The 15,509-nt window shown below is 40.2% G+C and overlaps 1 protein-coding gene across 3 annotated transcripts; it reads left to right on the top strand.

The window, feature by feature from the left end:
• Window positions 1-3,811: 3,811 nt before the first annotated feature.
• Window positions 3,812-10,267, top strand: zc3h14 (zinc finger CCCH-type containing 14). 3 transcript variants are annotated; one of them, XM_037751416.1, is made up of 17 exons: window positions 3,812-3,975; window positions 5,298-5,340; window positions 5,436-5,550; window positions 5,956-5,996; window positions 6,125-6,299; window positions 6,399-6,723; window positions 6,823-6,986; window positions 7,268-7,368; window positions 7,487-7,642; window positions 8,077-8,154; window positions 8,243-8,408; window positions 8,516-8,727; window positions 8,833-8,965; window positions 9,070-9,209; window positions 9,503-9,582; window positions 9,740-9,846; window positions 10,031-10,267. In XM_037751416.1, the coding sequence occupies exons 1-17, from the start codon at window positions 3,940-3,942 to the stop codon at window positions 10,032-10,034; spliced, it is 2,076 nt and encodes a 691-aa protein (XP_037607344.1). In that variant the 5' UTR covers window positions 3,812-3,939; the 3' UTR covers window positions 10,035-10,267. The 3 variants fall into 3 exon arrangements, with proteins under 3 accessions (XP_037607344.1, XP_037607343.1, XP_037607342.1); XM_037751415.1 differs by having other exon boundaries at window positions 3,813-3,975; window positions 6,826-6,986; window positions 9,500-9,582; XM_037751414.1 differs by having other exon boundaries at window positions 3,813-3,975; window positions 9,500-9,582.
• The last annotated feature ends 5,242 nt before the right edge of the window (window positions 10,268-15,509 follow it).

Genomic DNA, 15,509 nt, shown 5'->3' with positions numbered 1-15,509 from the left:
TTGTGATGTTACTGGTGTATGTTTGCAAAATTTCCATGCAAATGCAGTATAAAGGTCACCTGGAATAACAAAAGAATCAAGCAAAAGTACAGAGAAAAGTCCCTTATTTCTGAAAAAAAAAAAAAAAAAAAAAATTTTAGATAATATGCTGCCAGGAATGACAAAGCAAAATAAAAAATGGTCTTTGAAGCGGTCACATATCAGTGCATCCAGATTAAGTTTACTATTGTGAAGTGTCACACCATCATCCAGATGGAACAGATCTGCCAATTTTCATCGCTTCAACAGATAATCATTCAACTTTATTACATTCAATGAAATGAATAATGAGTAGCATTTAAGGGGATCTATTGACATAAAAAGAATATTAATAAGTATGTTTTCTTTAGTGTATAATCACCTGATAAGGTAAGAGTCATTGTGTTTTCGGTAGCTTATAATGAGCCCTTCATGTCTACATAGGGAGCGGGTCCTGTCTCCACGGAGTCCGCCATGTCGCACCGCCATGTTTCTACAGTAGCCCAGAACAGACAAACCAAACACTGTTAACTGTCCCTGCTTAGGCCGAAATCGGTAACGCTCCTATCGCCGCCGCTTTCTCTCTCTCTTGCTTCACCACTCACATCCCTCGTACACACAAACTCTAAACACTCTATATACTCTTACAACATCTAGAGAGAGCCATTTGCATTTTCGCGTCAGCCACCGTAGTTCTCCTACACGTTTGGAACATGAAGAAGCTTCAGTTGGTTGCAATCTGCAACCTCACTGCTAGATACCACCACATCCTACACACTGCTCCTTTAAAGTATTCTTTATTTTTTCACAAGATAATTGTAATTTCTTCTGTCTTACTATGATATAGGTAGGAATGACCAACACATTCTCATTGCAACTGGTCACATTCTGACGCTTTGTCAGGACCCTTTGGCGTCACTTTGTAACGCACTGGGTAGCCCAGCGTGTCAAACTATGACACTCCTCTATAACCTCTCCTCCCACCCACCTTATGTGTTTTTTTTCACTCTTTCTTTCAACTACGTCACCACACTCCCCGACCACTTTATTGACGCGGATGGGTTTACATATTGTAGTTACTTGAAAGCCCGGTGCGTCTTATACAGACGCCAAAGGGTGCCTTCTTCTTGGCACATGTTAAAGGAACAGTTAAACATGTGAAGAAATACACGTATTCGCTTTCTTTCAAAGATGATAAGAAGACTGATAACAATTTCATGCCGAGCGGAACTAGGATCTGCCAACTCTCGCTGCACTTAAGATGTTTTTTGGCAAGAAATAGTTAGTACGGTAAGGTCATGTGATGTGATGATAATGTATAATATTTGTGGCCTGTATAATGATCATGCACCTGGTGTGCGCTGCACCACACCAACACAGAAATGCTGAACAAGAGAGCGTACACATTGGATGATAAAAATACACCACCACTGTGCCTCAGAACATGCAGCAGCAGGGCAGACTGGCTGCGTGTGATGGTACAGTACAGTAAAAAAAAGGGTCTGTTTTGGCTCTGCTGATGGATGTTGTTGCAATACTATTGTTACAGGGGTCACCGCAGAGGTCCTGCCTCTGCCTTGATCCAATTAAGCACTCGAGAAATGAACAACAGTGAGGTAGAGCACCCCTCTGCCCTGAGTGGTATTTGTTTCTGCCATGCTGCTGGGTTTCTATCGGGGCCATTCAAGGTTCTCTTTCAGTCCCTTTGAAAACAGATAGAAAAGGAAACTACTCTGCTCCTGCTTCCCCCTCAAGATAAATGGTAACAGCGAATTGCGGTGTGTATGACATATTATTTAAGTGGCCATTAGGCTCAAGTATGAGTGCATGGTTTCTTGGTGATTTAGAAGGACACATGACCTGAAGGTTTTGGTCCCATGTGGATATATGCTGTACCTGTGGGACCAATAAACACGTTTAAATGCATGAATAACCCTGTTCTGTCATTTCTCAAGGGAACTGATGCTGCATTAGTTTGACTTGAACCTCTGAAGCCAGACTGGAAAAGGTTGACAAAACTTGAGACCAAACAGAATAATCCACACTCATCGTTGTTCTTATATAACTGAGGCACAATGTGATTGTGGAGAAAAGTTGATGTTTCAACACATTAAACAATTTGTGCATCAGCGCTGATTAACACAGACAGTGTGAACAAAGCAGACAGAGAGACGGAGCAGACGGCAGTGGCTGAGAGTGTGTTCGATGCTCGTCTAGACGGCGAGCAAGATCCTTCCCGTCATTGTTGTTTGGCATTGAGGGGCTGCAAAACAGGAAATAATATCTGAGGGAAAACATACAGCTATGGACACTAGAAAGCAAAAGACATGTGCTGTAAAATACAGCATTTTAACGTTATTTTAAATGAAAGTAAATTTAAACTCTAACACTGACATACTGTAAGTGATTTAACAAAGGTTGTTTCATATACTTTTTCTTAACTTGCAACACAAATTTCTTGCACTTGCACCCCAGAATGCCTTTAGATTGTATAAAATGAGGTACAATGTCTATGATTATGTCAGTTTAACAGAATTAAGACTAATATAGGAATATCTTATCTTATCTTATCTTATATTAAAACCATAATCCTGTATTTTGCTTACCAATCTGTCTATGGTTAAATTCCCTATGTGAATGGTCTGTCAGTGATTCCAGATTTAGGTTTCTGAATCAGATTTGATCATTGTTTATTGGAGTAAGTCATCCTTTAGGGAATATGACATGTCCTCACAGTGGGGTGTTCTTAATGGTCTCTTGCACCATCTTGTGGATACAGCACTCAAGGATGAAATAGCCTTTATGTTTGCTTCCTTTCTGCCCATGAAGACATGATATTATCACTGCACAGTACAACAACCAAGACGAAAAAAAGATTATTGCATAATCTTACCTATATGTCTTTGTTTTACCGTAATTATCACAGATTATTTCCTCATTAGTGTAGTGAAAATCCAGAGAAAACTCTTGAAAAAGATAGAAGCTGCTGATCATTCACATACAAATCAGACACAAAATATCACCTTCATGCATACAATCTTGTTACTGACGCCTGATTTGTATGTAGGGAGAAAAACAGAGGCAAAAGATTTATAATATTGTAGACTGGTTGCTTCTCAACCCCACCTCCTCTATTTTAACTCGACTTGTTGAGAGAAAAAATCACTTATTTTGCATCTCCCATCAAGTTTTCTTTTATCTATTGCATTTTGTTGCACATATATTATATAGTCTCATTTTTGGGATATTTTTATCAATCAACCAATAAAACTTAATTTGTATAGCACCTTTCATACAGGTTATTGCATTTCAAAGTGCTTCACAAAGGACTGACAAGCTGAAAATAAGACAGAACAAGTGTGAACTGTGGAAACAACCGAAAAGACCGAAACAATTCAACATCTTAAAAATGAGTATGATAATTTGACACCAATGCACACCAGTCAATCAAATAATACAAATATAATAACATAGAATTAAAAGCTATAACAACAGTAATAGAAGTAAAACAATGTTAAGTAAAAACTAGACTATAATAAAATAGCAATAATCAATCAATCAATCAATTGCTGATGTCGTTTGTGGTGTTTGTGATTTGATTCCTTTTTTGATTGCAGCCTGAGGCTATTATATATATATTTTTATATTGTGTGAATTTGATGTAAGTTTGTATTGCTGACACTGTGCATGAGCTTATTCTACTGTTTGAAATATTAATTTACAAATTGAGAGAAGAAATAAAAAACAAAAAAAAAAGTCGAATGATTTATTCCTTGATTATTTGTCCCTGTTCGGCTCCCTTCTTCAACCACGTGACCACTACGTCACAGTAGTCCCTGTTGGTTAGCTGCTAGCGGTGAAGCTGGAGAGAGAAACAGTCGCTTCTTTTTATAACTTATTTACTTGAATAAAACGATAAACATGGAGATCGGCGCAGAGATCAGCAAGAAGATAAGAGTGAGTAACATTACGGGCTGAATATGAGCTATATAAACGACCCTAAAAGCCTGGGTTTAGGTTAGTGTAGCATAACACGATGTTAGCATCAGTCAGCCAGATGGGAACAAGGTTGTTGTCTTCAAGGCCGGAGAAGTTGTTTGCTTCATCGGTTGATAATAAACCAAGCAGGCAGGTTTACACACGTGTTAGCAGCTTTTTGTTTGAGGGAATATGCTGTAGTAACGATAAGTAACTGTAATGTTGCATGTGAATGATGTCAGAGCAGCCAACATGCTGTCCATGTGTAGCTGCATAATAATCATTATCTGATGGATCAGACAGCTGCAGCTGATTCACAACCTGCTGCTGCTAGAGTCCTCACTAAGACCAAGCAAGTGGATCATAGCAGTCAATCTGAGGTCTCTACACTGTCTCCCTGTCTCTCAGAGAATTGAGTTAATTAATAATAATGCACACAGTGCACTTTAGACTAAGCTACTGGAGTTACAATGCACTATACTCATGTTTAACAGTCTCTTCTGCACTATACTCACTTTTTTAATAGTCCTGTATCTCAGCTGTTACCCTGCACTATATTCAGTTTTAACAGTTTTCTTCATCTCCTTGTATTTTTAATATCTGGTATATTTTTTTTGTACTTTGCACTACTAACTTTTTCACTGCCTTTTTACTAACATGTTTTGCACTATGGATCTGTGATGCTGCAAACTTGAATTTCCCTCAGGATCAATAACGTTACTATCTATCTATCTATTTCAAAAATACTCCTGCTGGTTTACAAAGCACTAAATGTTTTAGGTGCAAAAATACATTTCTGATCTTCTGCTATGTTATGAACCATCCAGACCTCTCAGGTCATCTGGATCAGGTCTGCTTAGTGTCCCCAGAGTCACAACTAAACATGCAGAAGCAATGTTCAGTTTTTATGCACCAAATATCTGGAACAAGCTCCCAGAAACCTGCAGGACCAACTCCAACTCTGAGTTATTTTAAATCAAAGCTTAAAACTTTCCTGTTTGCTGCTGCTGCCTTTTATTGAACCAGATAATAATCTTATATACTGCACTAGAGCTTTTACTCTTGTGTGTTATACTCTATTTTAGCTTCTATCATAGCTTTTATTTTTAGCTTGTTTTTACTTTCTAATCTTTAATGTTTTTATAACTGTTTTAATTATGTCTTAATGTTCTTTTGCACTTTGTCGCAATGTTCTTGAATGTTTATGTAAAGCACTTTGAATTGCCCTGTTGCTGAAATGTGCTCTACAAATAAAGCTGCCTTGCCTTGCCTAACATAACTGTACTTTTGGTCTGTTGCAGGCTGCTATCAAAGGCAAGCTTCAAGAGCTCGGTGCATATATTGGTAAGTGATAAGATGACGATCTTGTAACAGCTGTTTGATACTCCAATCTCACATTACATGCAGTAACTTGTGTTTCCTCTCTTTACCCAATTTAGATGAAGAGCTTCCTGACTATATTATGGTGATGGTAGCAAACAAGAAAACCTCCCAACAGATGGCTGACGATCTCTCCCTTTTCCTCGGAAACAACACTAGTAAATTCACAGAATGGTACGATGAAAACAGAGCACAAAAAGTTTACATTTCCTGTCAAATTTAAATTTCACATTAACATGCAGCAGTTAGATAGACAGATAGATAGACATCTTTATTGATCCCCGTGGGGAAATTCGATTGCCACCAAGTCAGACAACAACAAACACAGTATTTACAATACACCAATAAATAAATAACATCATAAGAAGCCCTTTGAGACATAATCAACAGCTGAGAGGTACCATGGATCTAGGCCATATATCTGAGAATGTTCATTAAAAAATCTGACAGCTGCTGGAACAAAAGACCTCCTGAATGGTTCAGTAGAACACTAAGGCATTCACTGAGCCAGCCTTTCTGAACAACATATTGATCCTGATCCTTATTCTGGTCATAACATGTTTTATGTCTTGATTTTAGGCTACAAGGAGTCCTCGAGAAGTTAAGATCTGTTGCAGTCGGTAAGTACATTTTCTGCACTTATTAACCAGCTGAAGTGATAACTGTACTGAAAGCACATCGCCTGTGGTTTTAGTGTGTCACACAAGCTCATGTTTTCTTCCTCCATTTGCCTACATGGTTGTTACAGAGCCTGCATCGCTCAGTAGACAACAGCTCCAGTCTGACGGTGGTACCGTGGCTGGGAAGAGCCGGTCATCCGTAAGCGAGGACAGCAGAGCGGAGGAGTTGAAGCTGCTGACGGTGTCCAGCTCACGCTCTGATAGGACTGAAGCACGCGTGTCCAGTTCCGCTCATGAAAGCAGGTGCCTGATGCAAAGCTAGAATCATTTCTTTGTCCTCATGTTTCATCGTCTTAAACAACACACATTACAGAGCCTTTTTATATGTCCGTTTGTTATCAGGAGAGGCAGCCTGGAGAAGAGTTCCTCTCGACTCACCTCCACCGTTAAGCCCCTCATGGAGCCGCTCCCCTTAGAGGCCGTTATTGACATCAAACCAGAGATGGACGATGACCTCATGGCTGAGGATCCTGTAGAAATAGGCACCAACCACGGTCGAACACGCGGCGCAGCGAGTAGACCCACAGCTGAAATCTACAGGCCGGGTCAGAGCAAGTTCTCATCGATGAGCTCTGCGGACACGTGTCGACCCTCAGAAGGATCCTCTCACTCCCGGCAGCAGGACAGCAGCAGAAGCAGCAGAACCCCCAGAACCGGATCCAGTAAGGTACTGTGATTCGACGAAAGCCTCTTTTCTGTTGACAAAGTGTCAGACAGGTGTAAGGTAAAGATCCGTAATGATAACGATCTGCCATCTTTTGTTCAGCAGGATGAGTTGTCACGGAAGCGAAAGGCGCCGGTAGCGAGTTCGGTGGTGCGAGTGAACCGAGCGGCAGATGAAGACAGCGATGATGTGGAGGAGGAGGATGCGGGCTATGGAGGCAGAGGCATGTCCAGTAGAGTGTCCCTACCCTCCAAACCAGAACGCAAGTCAGTGTCAACACATCATATGATATTTTTACTAACATTATATTGTATACATTATCAAAATAGAGGGATTGTAATTCATTGTTAATAACCAAAATCATGTAGCTAATGTGATTTGTTCTAGGTATTTGTATTCAGTTGGAAGCCATATTTTACTCTGCATTAGTTATCATATTTTCACTTCCTCTAAAAAGGAACAACAAGACAATCCAGCACTGACTTCTCTTAAATGATCAGACAGCTGACATTCTTTGCTGAGCTTTAACAATACTCCGTTCTTTCAGGCCCACTCTCCCTCCAGGCAAGCAAGCCAACAGGAATCTAATACTGAAGGCCATCTCTGAGGCTCAGGACTCAATCACCAAAACTACAGCCTACCCCACAAGTATGTTTTAACGCACTATAACCATGAGCGTTCCGTTAATTAACTGCAGGTCATGAATATCAGTAGTTTTCCGTTATCCTTTTCTCACATTGACCTCTCTCTCCCCCCCGCCCCCCAGTACCTCAGAGGCAGACTGTTCCTGTGGCGCCTCGTACTCGCGTGGCCAGCAGCGAAGAGATGACTGCAGCCATCCAGCTGGTCCAGGAGCACCTCCACAGCCTGACCCCCAGGAATCAGGCCTACACCTCCGCAGAGCTACCTCCCTCTAGACCTGGTGTGTGAAGAATGGAATTACTGCAGCATATTGAGTGCCTTTTGCTGAGCACTGCTTAAACCTCTTCCACTCCACCCCTCTTTAACCATAGACCATTCTTTTTTTTAGGGGGCTGTTAGGGGGTCTTTAGGCAGAGATAGCATGTCAGCAGTATATGTCACACAGAAGTGGTGTACATCATGTGAAAGTTGGAAACCTGAAGATTAATTTGAGATGCTCAGCACTGTGTGTCAAGTTCTAAAACTGAGCCTGCTACGACCTTTGAAAGACAGTAAAGTCGGCCGAGAGTGCCAATTCCCTCAAGGAGTTGAAGAGGTTAAACACCCTGACACCCAAAAGCCAGAATCCCAGTGATGTAGTGAGGTAACTAATATAAATTTAAAAAAAAATCTGTATTTAATCCACTGATGACTCTACTGATGTTTTCCTCACAGCTCCAGCGAGATCTTTAGCTTCACGCCTCCAGTTGGACTTAGCAGAGAGGAATGACAGAGGAGAGCAGAGTGACTATGGTGAGTCTTTTTTTGCACATTTTCCTTTTATGGGGCAACTTTAAAAAAGTGGATTGTCTTCAGTGATGTGTTATATGTGAACCTCTAGGGGTTGAGGTCACTGCGGCTGCTGCAGGAGGCGATGCAAAGCCATTTGATACCCGCTCCTTCATAGTGAGTCGACCGCAGCTGGGAGAATCTACAGCCAAAAGCCAGCAGCGTCCTCCGGTCAAAGGGGAAGTCCAGTCTGCTGTACCACGCACTGTCCAGGCCAGGTACACACACACACACACATTATAAGAGTATGCTCTCAGCGATTTCTACATTTCTACATGAGCATTTGTCACATGTTTTATTTCCTCTTTTTCTTTCCTCACACCAGCAAGGAGAGGGGCGACTCTGCCAGCCCCAAGTTCATCGTGACATTAGACGGGGTGCCGAGCCCGCTGGGGAATCTCGCAGACTGTGAGATAGAGATGGATGACGTGAGACCGCCCGCAAAGGTCACCGAGGCGATTGTCCACGGCAACAGGGAGCCCAAAGTCAGCGTCCATCAAAGACTACAGGGAGTAGTCCCATCATCAGAATGTGAAGGTGCAAATAATAATAGTTTAATTTATTTTTTATTGCACATTTCATAAACACAGTTACAGAGTGCTTCAGTAAAGGGGTTTTTACATCCTGTCCTCCTTTTGACAGATGATGCGATGGAGATAGAGGAAGAGGATGCCGTCCCTTTAAAGAGACAGAAGGCGATGGAGCGCTGCAAGTTCTGGCCGGTCTGTAAAAGTGGAGATGAGTGCTTGTACCACCACCCTACAACACAGTGCAAGTGAGTATTTCTGTTCATAATCTGAAGAAATGATAATGGAGTTGTTTTTTTTTTAAATCGCTTGGCGACTTACTAAATCTTGAATTCTATGTTTTTTTCTGAAGGACTTTTCCCACTTGCAAGTTTGGGGAGAAATGCCTTTTTGTGCATCCTAATTGTAAATACGACGCCAGGTGCACCAAGCCAGACTGTCCCTTCACTCATGTCAGCCGAAGAAGCACAGCTGCTCCTCCACCCAGGCCAGGTACTCTCTCATTACAGTACATCTGTCATTCAGACTCTCTCTGCCTAAAACAGTTTGGACAGTTTAAACCAGTGGTTCCCAAATGTTTACATGTCAAAGACCCCTCAATTGACACAATTTAGACCACGGATCCCCATTTGATAAGATTTTGTATGAGGGTCCCCCATCTGATATGATTTTTTCTTTTAGAAGTTTTATTACAGTAAGTGTATGAAACCCATGACCAAAATAGTCATACACTCCGTCATTGTGTTACTTATGGATGCTAACTTGACTCTTTGTGTTTCCAGCAGTGCAGCCAGTGCAAACCACCGGTGAGTGCCGCTTCTTCCCAGAGTGCAAGAAGATGGACTGTCCGTTTTATCATCCCAAGGTAAGATATTTTTAAAGTGTGGATGTGGAGCTCTCATGAAGTGCTTTTATATGAAAGTTGCTATTTTATTTGCACTCATGCATTCCAGTCAGGACATTTTGCACAAAGCCCTAAGGTGCAGTCCGACTCTCTAACTCTTGTTATCTCTGATCTACAGCCTTGTCGCTTTGCGGGGCAGTGTAAACGACCTGGATGTACCTTCTACCACCCGACCACCTCTGTGCCTCCGAGACACGCCCTGAAGTGGACAAAAATGCAGAGCAGGTGAGCAGAAGATTCAGATTTCAGTATCTCCTGCATAAAAGAATCTAACTAATGTATGACGAGGGTTCACCCAGTAAGACATTTTGATAATGTAATCAAATAAAAGCCATGATTTCAGTAATGTCATCATCTAAATCATGTTATTTGCACCGACTAAATGCTGTCTGTCTTTTCTCTCTCACAGCTAATAAAATCCAAGGAGTCTAACAGAAGTGTGATGATGGTTAAAATGTGAAGCTATGGAAGATGTTACGTATCTGCGTCTATGGATTTTTCATTCTTCTTTTTCATTCATTAACTGTTGTTTTGTTTCATTTTAATGTATTGTTTGGACTGATTTTTAAGAGGAGTGTTTTGTAAGATGAAAAGGTTTTTTGCTCATGCTCTCAGATTATTAAAATACTCCACAGTGAACTTTAAACTCATGTCATCTCATCATTTTACTCATGTTCTTAATGATAGCGGTTCATGCAGATGTTTTGCTACCGACAGATGATCATTTTTAAAAATGTTATGATAAAGTAATGAACCAAGTCAGTGAGGACAGTTGTTGGCTGTTCGGGGGAGATTTTGCTCTCTAATAAAAAGGATAAGATAAATCACATGCAGCAGCACATAGCAGAAGATACACATGGAACCAAACTATACAATTCTCAGTTATATTGAAGGAAAACAATATACATGGAATTTATTTTCTACTAGTAAGCTGATAAAACATGAGATGCTGACACACACGGATGAAACAATTTTTATAAATATAATGTGAGTGACCTCATTTATGAAGTCAAGTTTTGTATTTCATCTAGAAACATGCACAGTTGGATATAATATAAATATTAAAGTGGAATGAAGAATATTTTTTATCAGTATTCTTTGTGGTTATTGGGGTGGGTTAGATGGGCTGCTAGTCCTGGTTTTTGTTTTCTACAAAGTGATTTTTGAGAAGAGTTGAAGAAGCAAAAGGCATTCTTCTTAATGTGAAAATGTGAAATAAGACTGGAATCATTTGCTTAATATGTCACAATACAGGATTAATGAGAAGGGTTTTTCTTTGGAGTAAATCACATAATGCTCCATGGGCTACAGAATGTCATGCTATTTTTGAGGAAGCTGAATTGTAATATAGTAATACTTAATCATGTAGCATAAACACAATTAGAAGAAAGTTACTTGCTAGATTTGAAGAAAAATGGTTGAAAAATATATTAAAACCAAAATTACGAGCATGTATTCAAATCAAGCACAATTATGGCACTGAATCTTATGTTATAGCAAACTTATCAAGCAGTCAAAGGTCTTTAGTTGCACAGTTAAGAACAGGAACCCTTCCTCTGGTCCTTGAAGTTGGTAGATTTAAAAACATCCAGTATCCTGTAAGTATGCGAGTTAGGAGAAGTTGAAAATGAATCATATTTTCTTTTGTATTGTCAAGAACTTCTATTTTAAATGAAATGTGTGCTCAAAATCCAGAAATGTTTTGGTGCTCAGATGATAACAAAATGGAATGGCTATTTAATTTTAATGCTTATAAGTTGGCTACTTTGGTTCTCAAAGCTCGGAAAAAACATCAGGATGGTTTATTTGTTTAGTATTATTTGTAATTTATACTGCTACTCTGGTTTCTGCCTTTGTCTTTTCTTTATTTCCTAAATAATAGTGTCTTGTAAGACTGTTTGGGCTGGGCATATTATTTATGCATGACACAATAATAATAAAATAAAATAAAAAAGACATTAATTTCATTCATCATTTTTAATGATAACACAGTTAGGTAACAGAAGAGCAGCACATTACATATGATATTTTTTAATTTGTTTTAATTAATCTTTTCCTTTACTTACCGTTTATTTGTTGTATAATTTATTTTATTTTTATACAGTAAAATATATTTGTAGAATTGTAGTGAAAAATCTGAATGTTTCTGAATCTACTGTATTGAACTTTTGAAATAAAGTATTTAAAAAAAACATAGAGTTGATACAATAAATTAGATCAAATATTATGAGACTGTATCGCTAAAAATATGTGATTCAAACAGACATAAACAAATAAACACATTATTATTATCAGTGTTATCTGTGATCGCTTTATCAGCCTTTCATCATTGCAGCTGCTGCCACACTGAACACTGCTCATCATGTCCTGCAGGTGGAGGCAAACTAAAACTAGAAACATTAATGAGCTTCCTGTTGAGCTCCTACACTAAAACATTTTTCCATTCACCTTTATCAGTGTTTTGTGGTGTTAGTTTCGTTCCAGTGAAAGTGAAGCGACCGTTTAAATAAAGGAAATAACACAGAATCCTAGTGGTCCTCATCTAATTACAATATATGCGCGTAGGAAGTATCTGCAGCTCTGCTCTGCTCTTCTACCAACTTACTGTTTTCCACGTAAATTGTGACATCAGATGAGGATAACTGACTTTAACTGATGTCATTATGCTCAGAGGGAAATAAAACAACTATAACTTGGTTGCTTTCCAATGTCTCAGGTGTTAAAAAGACTTTGGCCATGCCAGAAAAACACTTCAATGTCTTTTCTTTCCTGACTTTCTTCTTTGTCAGTTGTCACAGCAGAGGGCCATACAAACACACAGACCCATCCTGCTGACTGTTTGATCTTTTTAGAAAGGTGAAATATTTTCTCTGAGGTTCAATGACACAAGGGTCATACCGTATCGATTTTGCTGCAGTTTTGGGCAAGTCAGCAGCTCTTTAAAATGAACGCCATCCCACAGCAACGTGTGACCAGGTTGGTGACCAGCATGAGGAGGAGCTGCCAGGCTGCTGTGGCTGCGTATGGATCTTCCACCGCTACTGAGGCTCCTGACGGTGTATTAAATGAATAAAGTGTAAAATAGCCAATATGTCTTGTTTGTTCCTCGTTACTGATAGAGAGTTCAATCATCCAATCCACCAAACAACTCAAAACAAGAGTCAATACCAACAGGAGAATACACTGTTAACCATTGACGGAGCATTTTGGCAAATTTGTCTTGGGCACTACCCACATAATCAGCTGTGCTGCTCATCCAACAAATGCATGATCCTTACAAGTTGGACATCATTGTGAAGGTAAATAAACAGGCTTTCCAACGATGATAAATACAATGCCAATTAGCAATGTAACAACAGAGAAATAATCCACCAAACACAAATTTCCAAACTTCTTTTTCCGAGTTTATATAGTAAAGATGTAGTTGTGGCTGTTGTTGAGTACATTCATGTATAGTTACATGACTGTAGAGTGAGATCACCACAAACAGAAAGATTTAACAAATCAGCACATTAATGATCAGATAAAATCATAAAGATGTTATGACGTTTTACAGTGATTCATGTTTAACAGCAGCCTCTCATCACTGCAGCTGCAGTTTTATTTCCCACCACTAGAAGCTGCTGCAGCGTGCTGCGTGTTGACGTCATCTCAGTCCACGTTAAAACCCCTGTGAGCGTGATGACGTCATCTCAGTCCACGTTAAAAGCCCTGTGAGCGTGCTCTATTTCTCGCCGGGTGCGGTGGCGCGCGCCTGTAACCCTAGCTACCTGGAGGCTGAAGGACCGTTTGAGCTCAGGAGCTCTGAGCTGCAGCGGACTCTGCCGACCGGGTGTCCAGGCTTAGGTCTAATGAGGGGGGACCCGGTCCAGGTCTAAGGTCTAAGGAGGGGGGACCCGGTCCAGGTCTAAGGTCTAAGGAGGGGGGACCCAGTCTTTATATTCACCAGGAAACTACTGTTGATACACAAACACTCCTCCATTATATCTTTACATCACACAGCAGCTTCATCACTGCTTCTTCATCTTCTGATTCTCATGATAAACCCTCAAACCAGCTGCTCTACACCTGCTACTACACCTGATACTACACCTGATACTACACCTACTACACCTGCTACTACACCTGCTACTATACCTGTTGATACACCTGCTGCTACACCTGCTACTACACCTGATACTACACCTGCTACTACACCTACTACACCTGCTACTATACCTGTTGATACACCTGCTGCTACACCTGCTACTACACCTGATACTACACCTGCTACTACACCTGTTGATACACCTGCTGCTACACCTGATACTACACCTACTGCTACACCTGCTGCTACACCTGGAGGACACCTGCTACTACACCTCCTACTACACCTGTTACTACACCTGCTACTTCACCTGCTACTACACCTGCTACTACACCCACTACTACACCTGTTACTACACCTGCTATTACTACTACACCTGGAGGACACCTGCTACTACACCTGCTACTACACCTTCTACTACACCTGTTACTACACCTGCTACTCCACCTGCTACTACACCTGCTACTACACCTATTACACCTGCTACTACATCTGCTACAACACCTACTACACCTACTACACCTACTACACCTGCTACTACACCTACTATATCTGCTACTACACCTGTTACTATACCTGCTACTACACCTGCTACTACACCTGTTACTACACCTGCTACTACACCTGTTACTACACCTGCTACTACACCTGCTACTACACCTGTTACTACACCTGCTACTACACCTGCTACTATACCTGCTACTACATCAACCACACTTAATGGAACATGGAATATGAAAAACCTGGTTATTAATATTCCTGCATACAGTGGCAGAAGTACATTTACTCAAGGTACTTGTACTTTACTTGAGTATTTCCATTTTATGCAACTTTATACTTCTACTCCACTACATCTCAGAGGCATATATACTTTATACTGCACTACATTTTTCGGATAGCTATAGTTACTTTTCAGATTACAATTTTTCCATACACTCACTGTCCAGTGAAGACTATGCATCTCCAAATTTGATGATTTTGTTCAGATAAACTGAAGGATTAAGTGTTCTTTAATGGGTTGAGAACATTCGCCTACTTCTTATATTGATAAACTATTAAAAAAATCTAGCATTAGCTGGAAAATGCTAAATATAGTACTGTCTATAGAGGAAGAATACACATACATATCGGTTGTGTCTGGGAGATAACCCGCAAATTGCAAAAACTTGCAAAAAGTCTCTCAAAACTTGCTGCCCGACGACCTATCATAACCTTAGTTATTCAAGGTCAATGCCTAACCATGACCATCTTCCTATTCTCATGATAAACCCTCACAAACCAGCTGCTCTACACCACCTCCACTTGGAGGACACCTGCTACTACACCTGCTACTACACCTGCTACTACACCTGCTACTACACCTGTTACTACACCTGTTACTACACCAACCACTCATTGCTCATGAGGTGGGTGATGCTCAGGCTTTAACAGTGCTTTAGTGTTGATGGTTAATTCTCAATTAAATGTGTCACTGCAACAACCTAGTTTTCATATTGGCTGTTCACATGTTTTAATGAGAGAGTGCTACAGGAATGAGTCCTAAAAGCTGGAAATGAGTTCGCATTTTAGCACTTCTGGTTCCCTTGCCTGGAAGTCAATGGGTTTTCAGTTAGATGCCTGAAATAAGGTCTGTGGTTAAACACAAGCTGAGGAGATTTTAATGTTTTGTTCACTGTGCAATATCATTTTCCACATTTTGTTAATAGTCTGTTTATTGTCAATACTGTATATACTGCTCCTATTTTTATACTTCCTTCTATTTAAATGGTTCATATTTTGTTACACTTTGTTTAGCTCTTTT

This window comes from Sebastes umbrosus, chromosome 18 (assembly GCF_015220745.1).
Source record: "Sebastes umbrosus isolate fSebUmb1 chromosome 18, fSebUmb1.pri, whole genome shotgun sequence".
NCBI lineage: Eukaryota > Metazoa > Chordata > Actinopteri > Perciformes > Sebastidae > Sebastes > Sebastes umbrosus.
Note: the sequence above shows the minus strand (reverse complement) of the source record. Positions and strands in the feature narration are given on the sequence as shown.

What these genes read in the sequence shown, in the direction of transcription:
- zc3h14 (XM_037751414.1), top strand. Translation starts at nt 3,940, where the DNA reads ATGGAGATCGGCGCAGAGATCAGCAAGAAGATAAGA. An exon ending in GTTAAGATCTGTTGCAGTCG is followed by an intron (nt 5,997 to 6,124) that starts GTAAGTACATTT and finishes TGGTTGTTACAG; the next exon opens with AGCCTGCATCGCTCAGTAGA. An exon ending in CCCTCCAAACCAGAACGCAA is followed by an intron (nt 6,987 to 7,267) that starts GTCAGTGTCAAC and finishes CCGTTCTTTCAG; the next exon opens with GCCCACTCTCCCTCCAGGCA.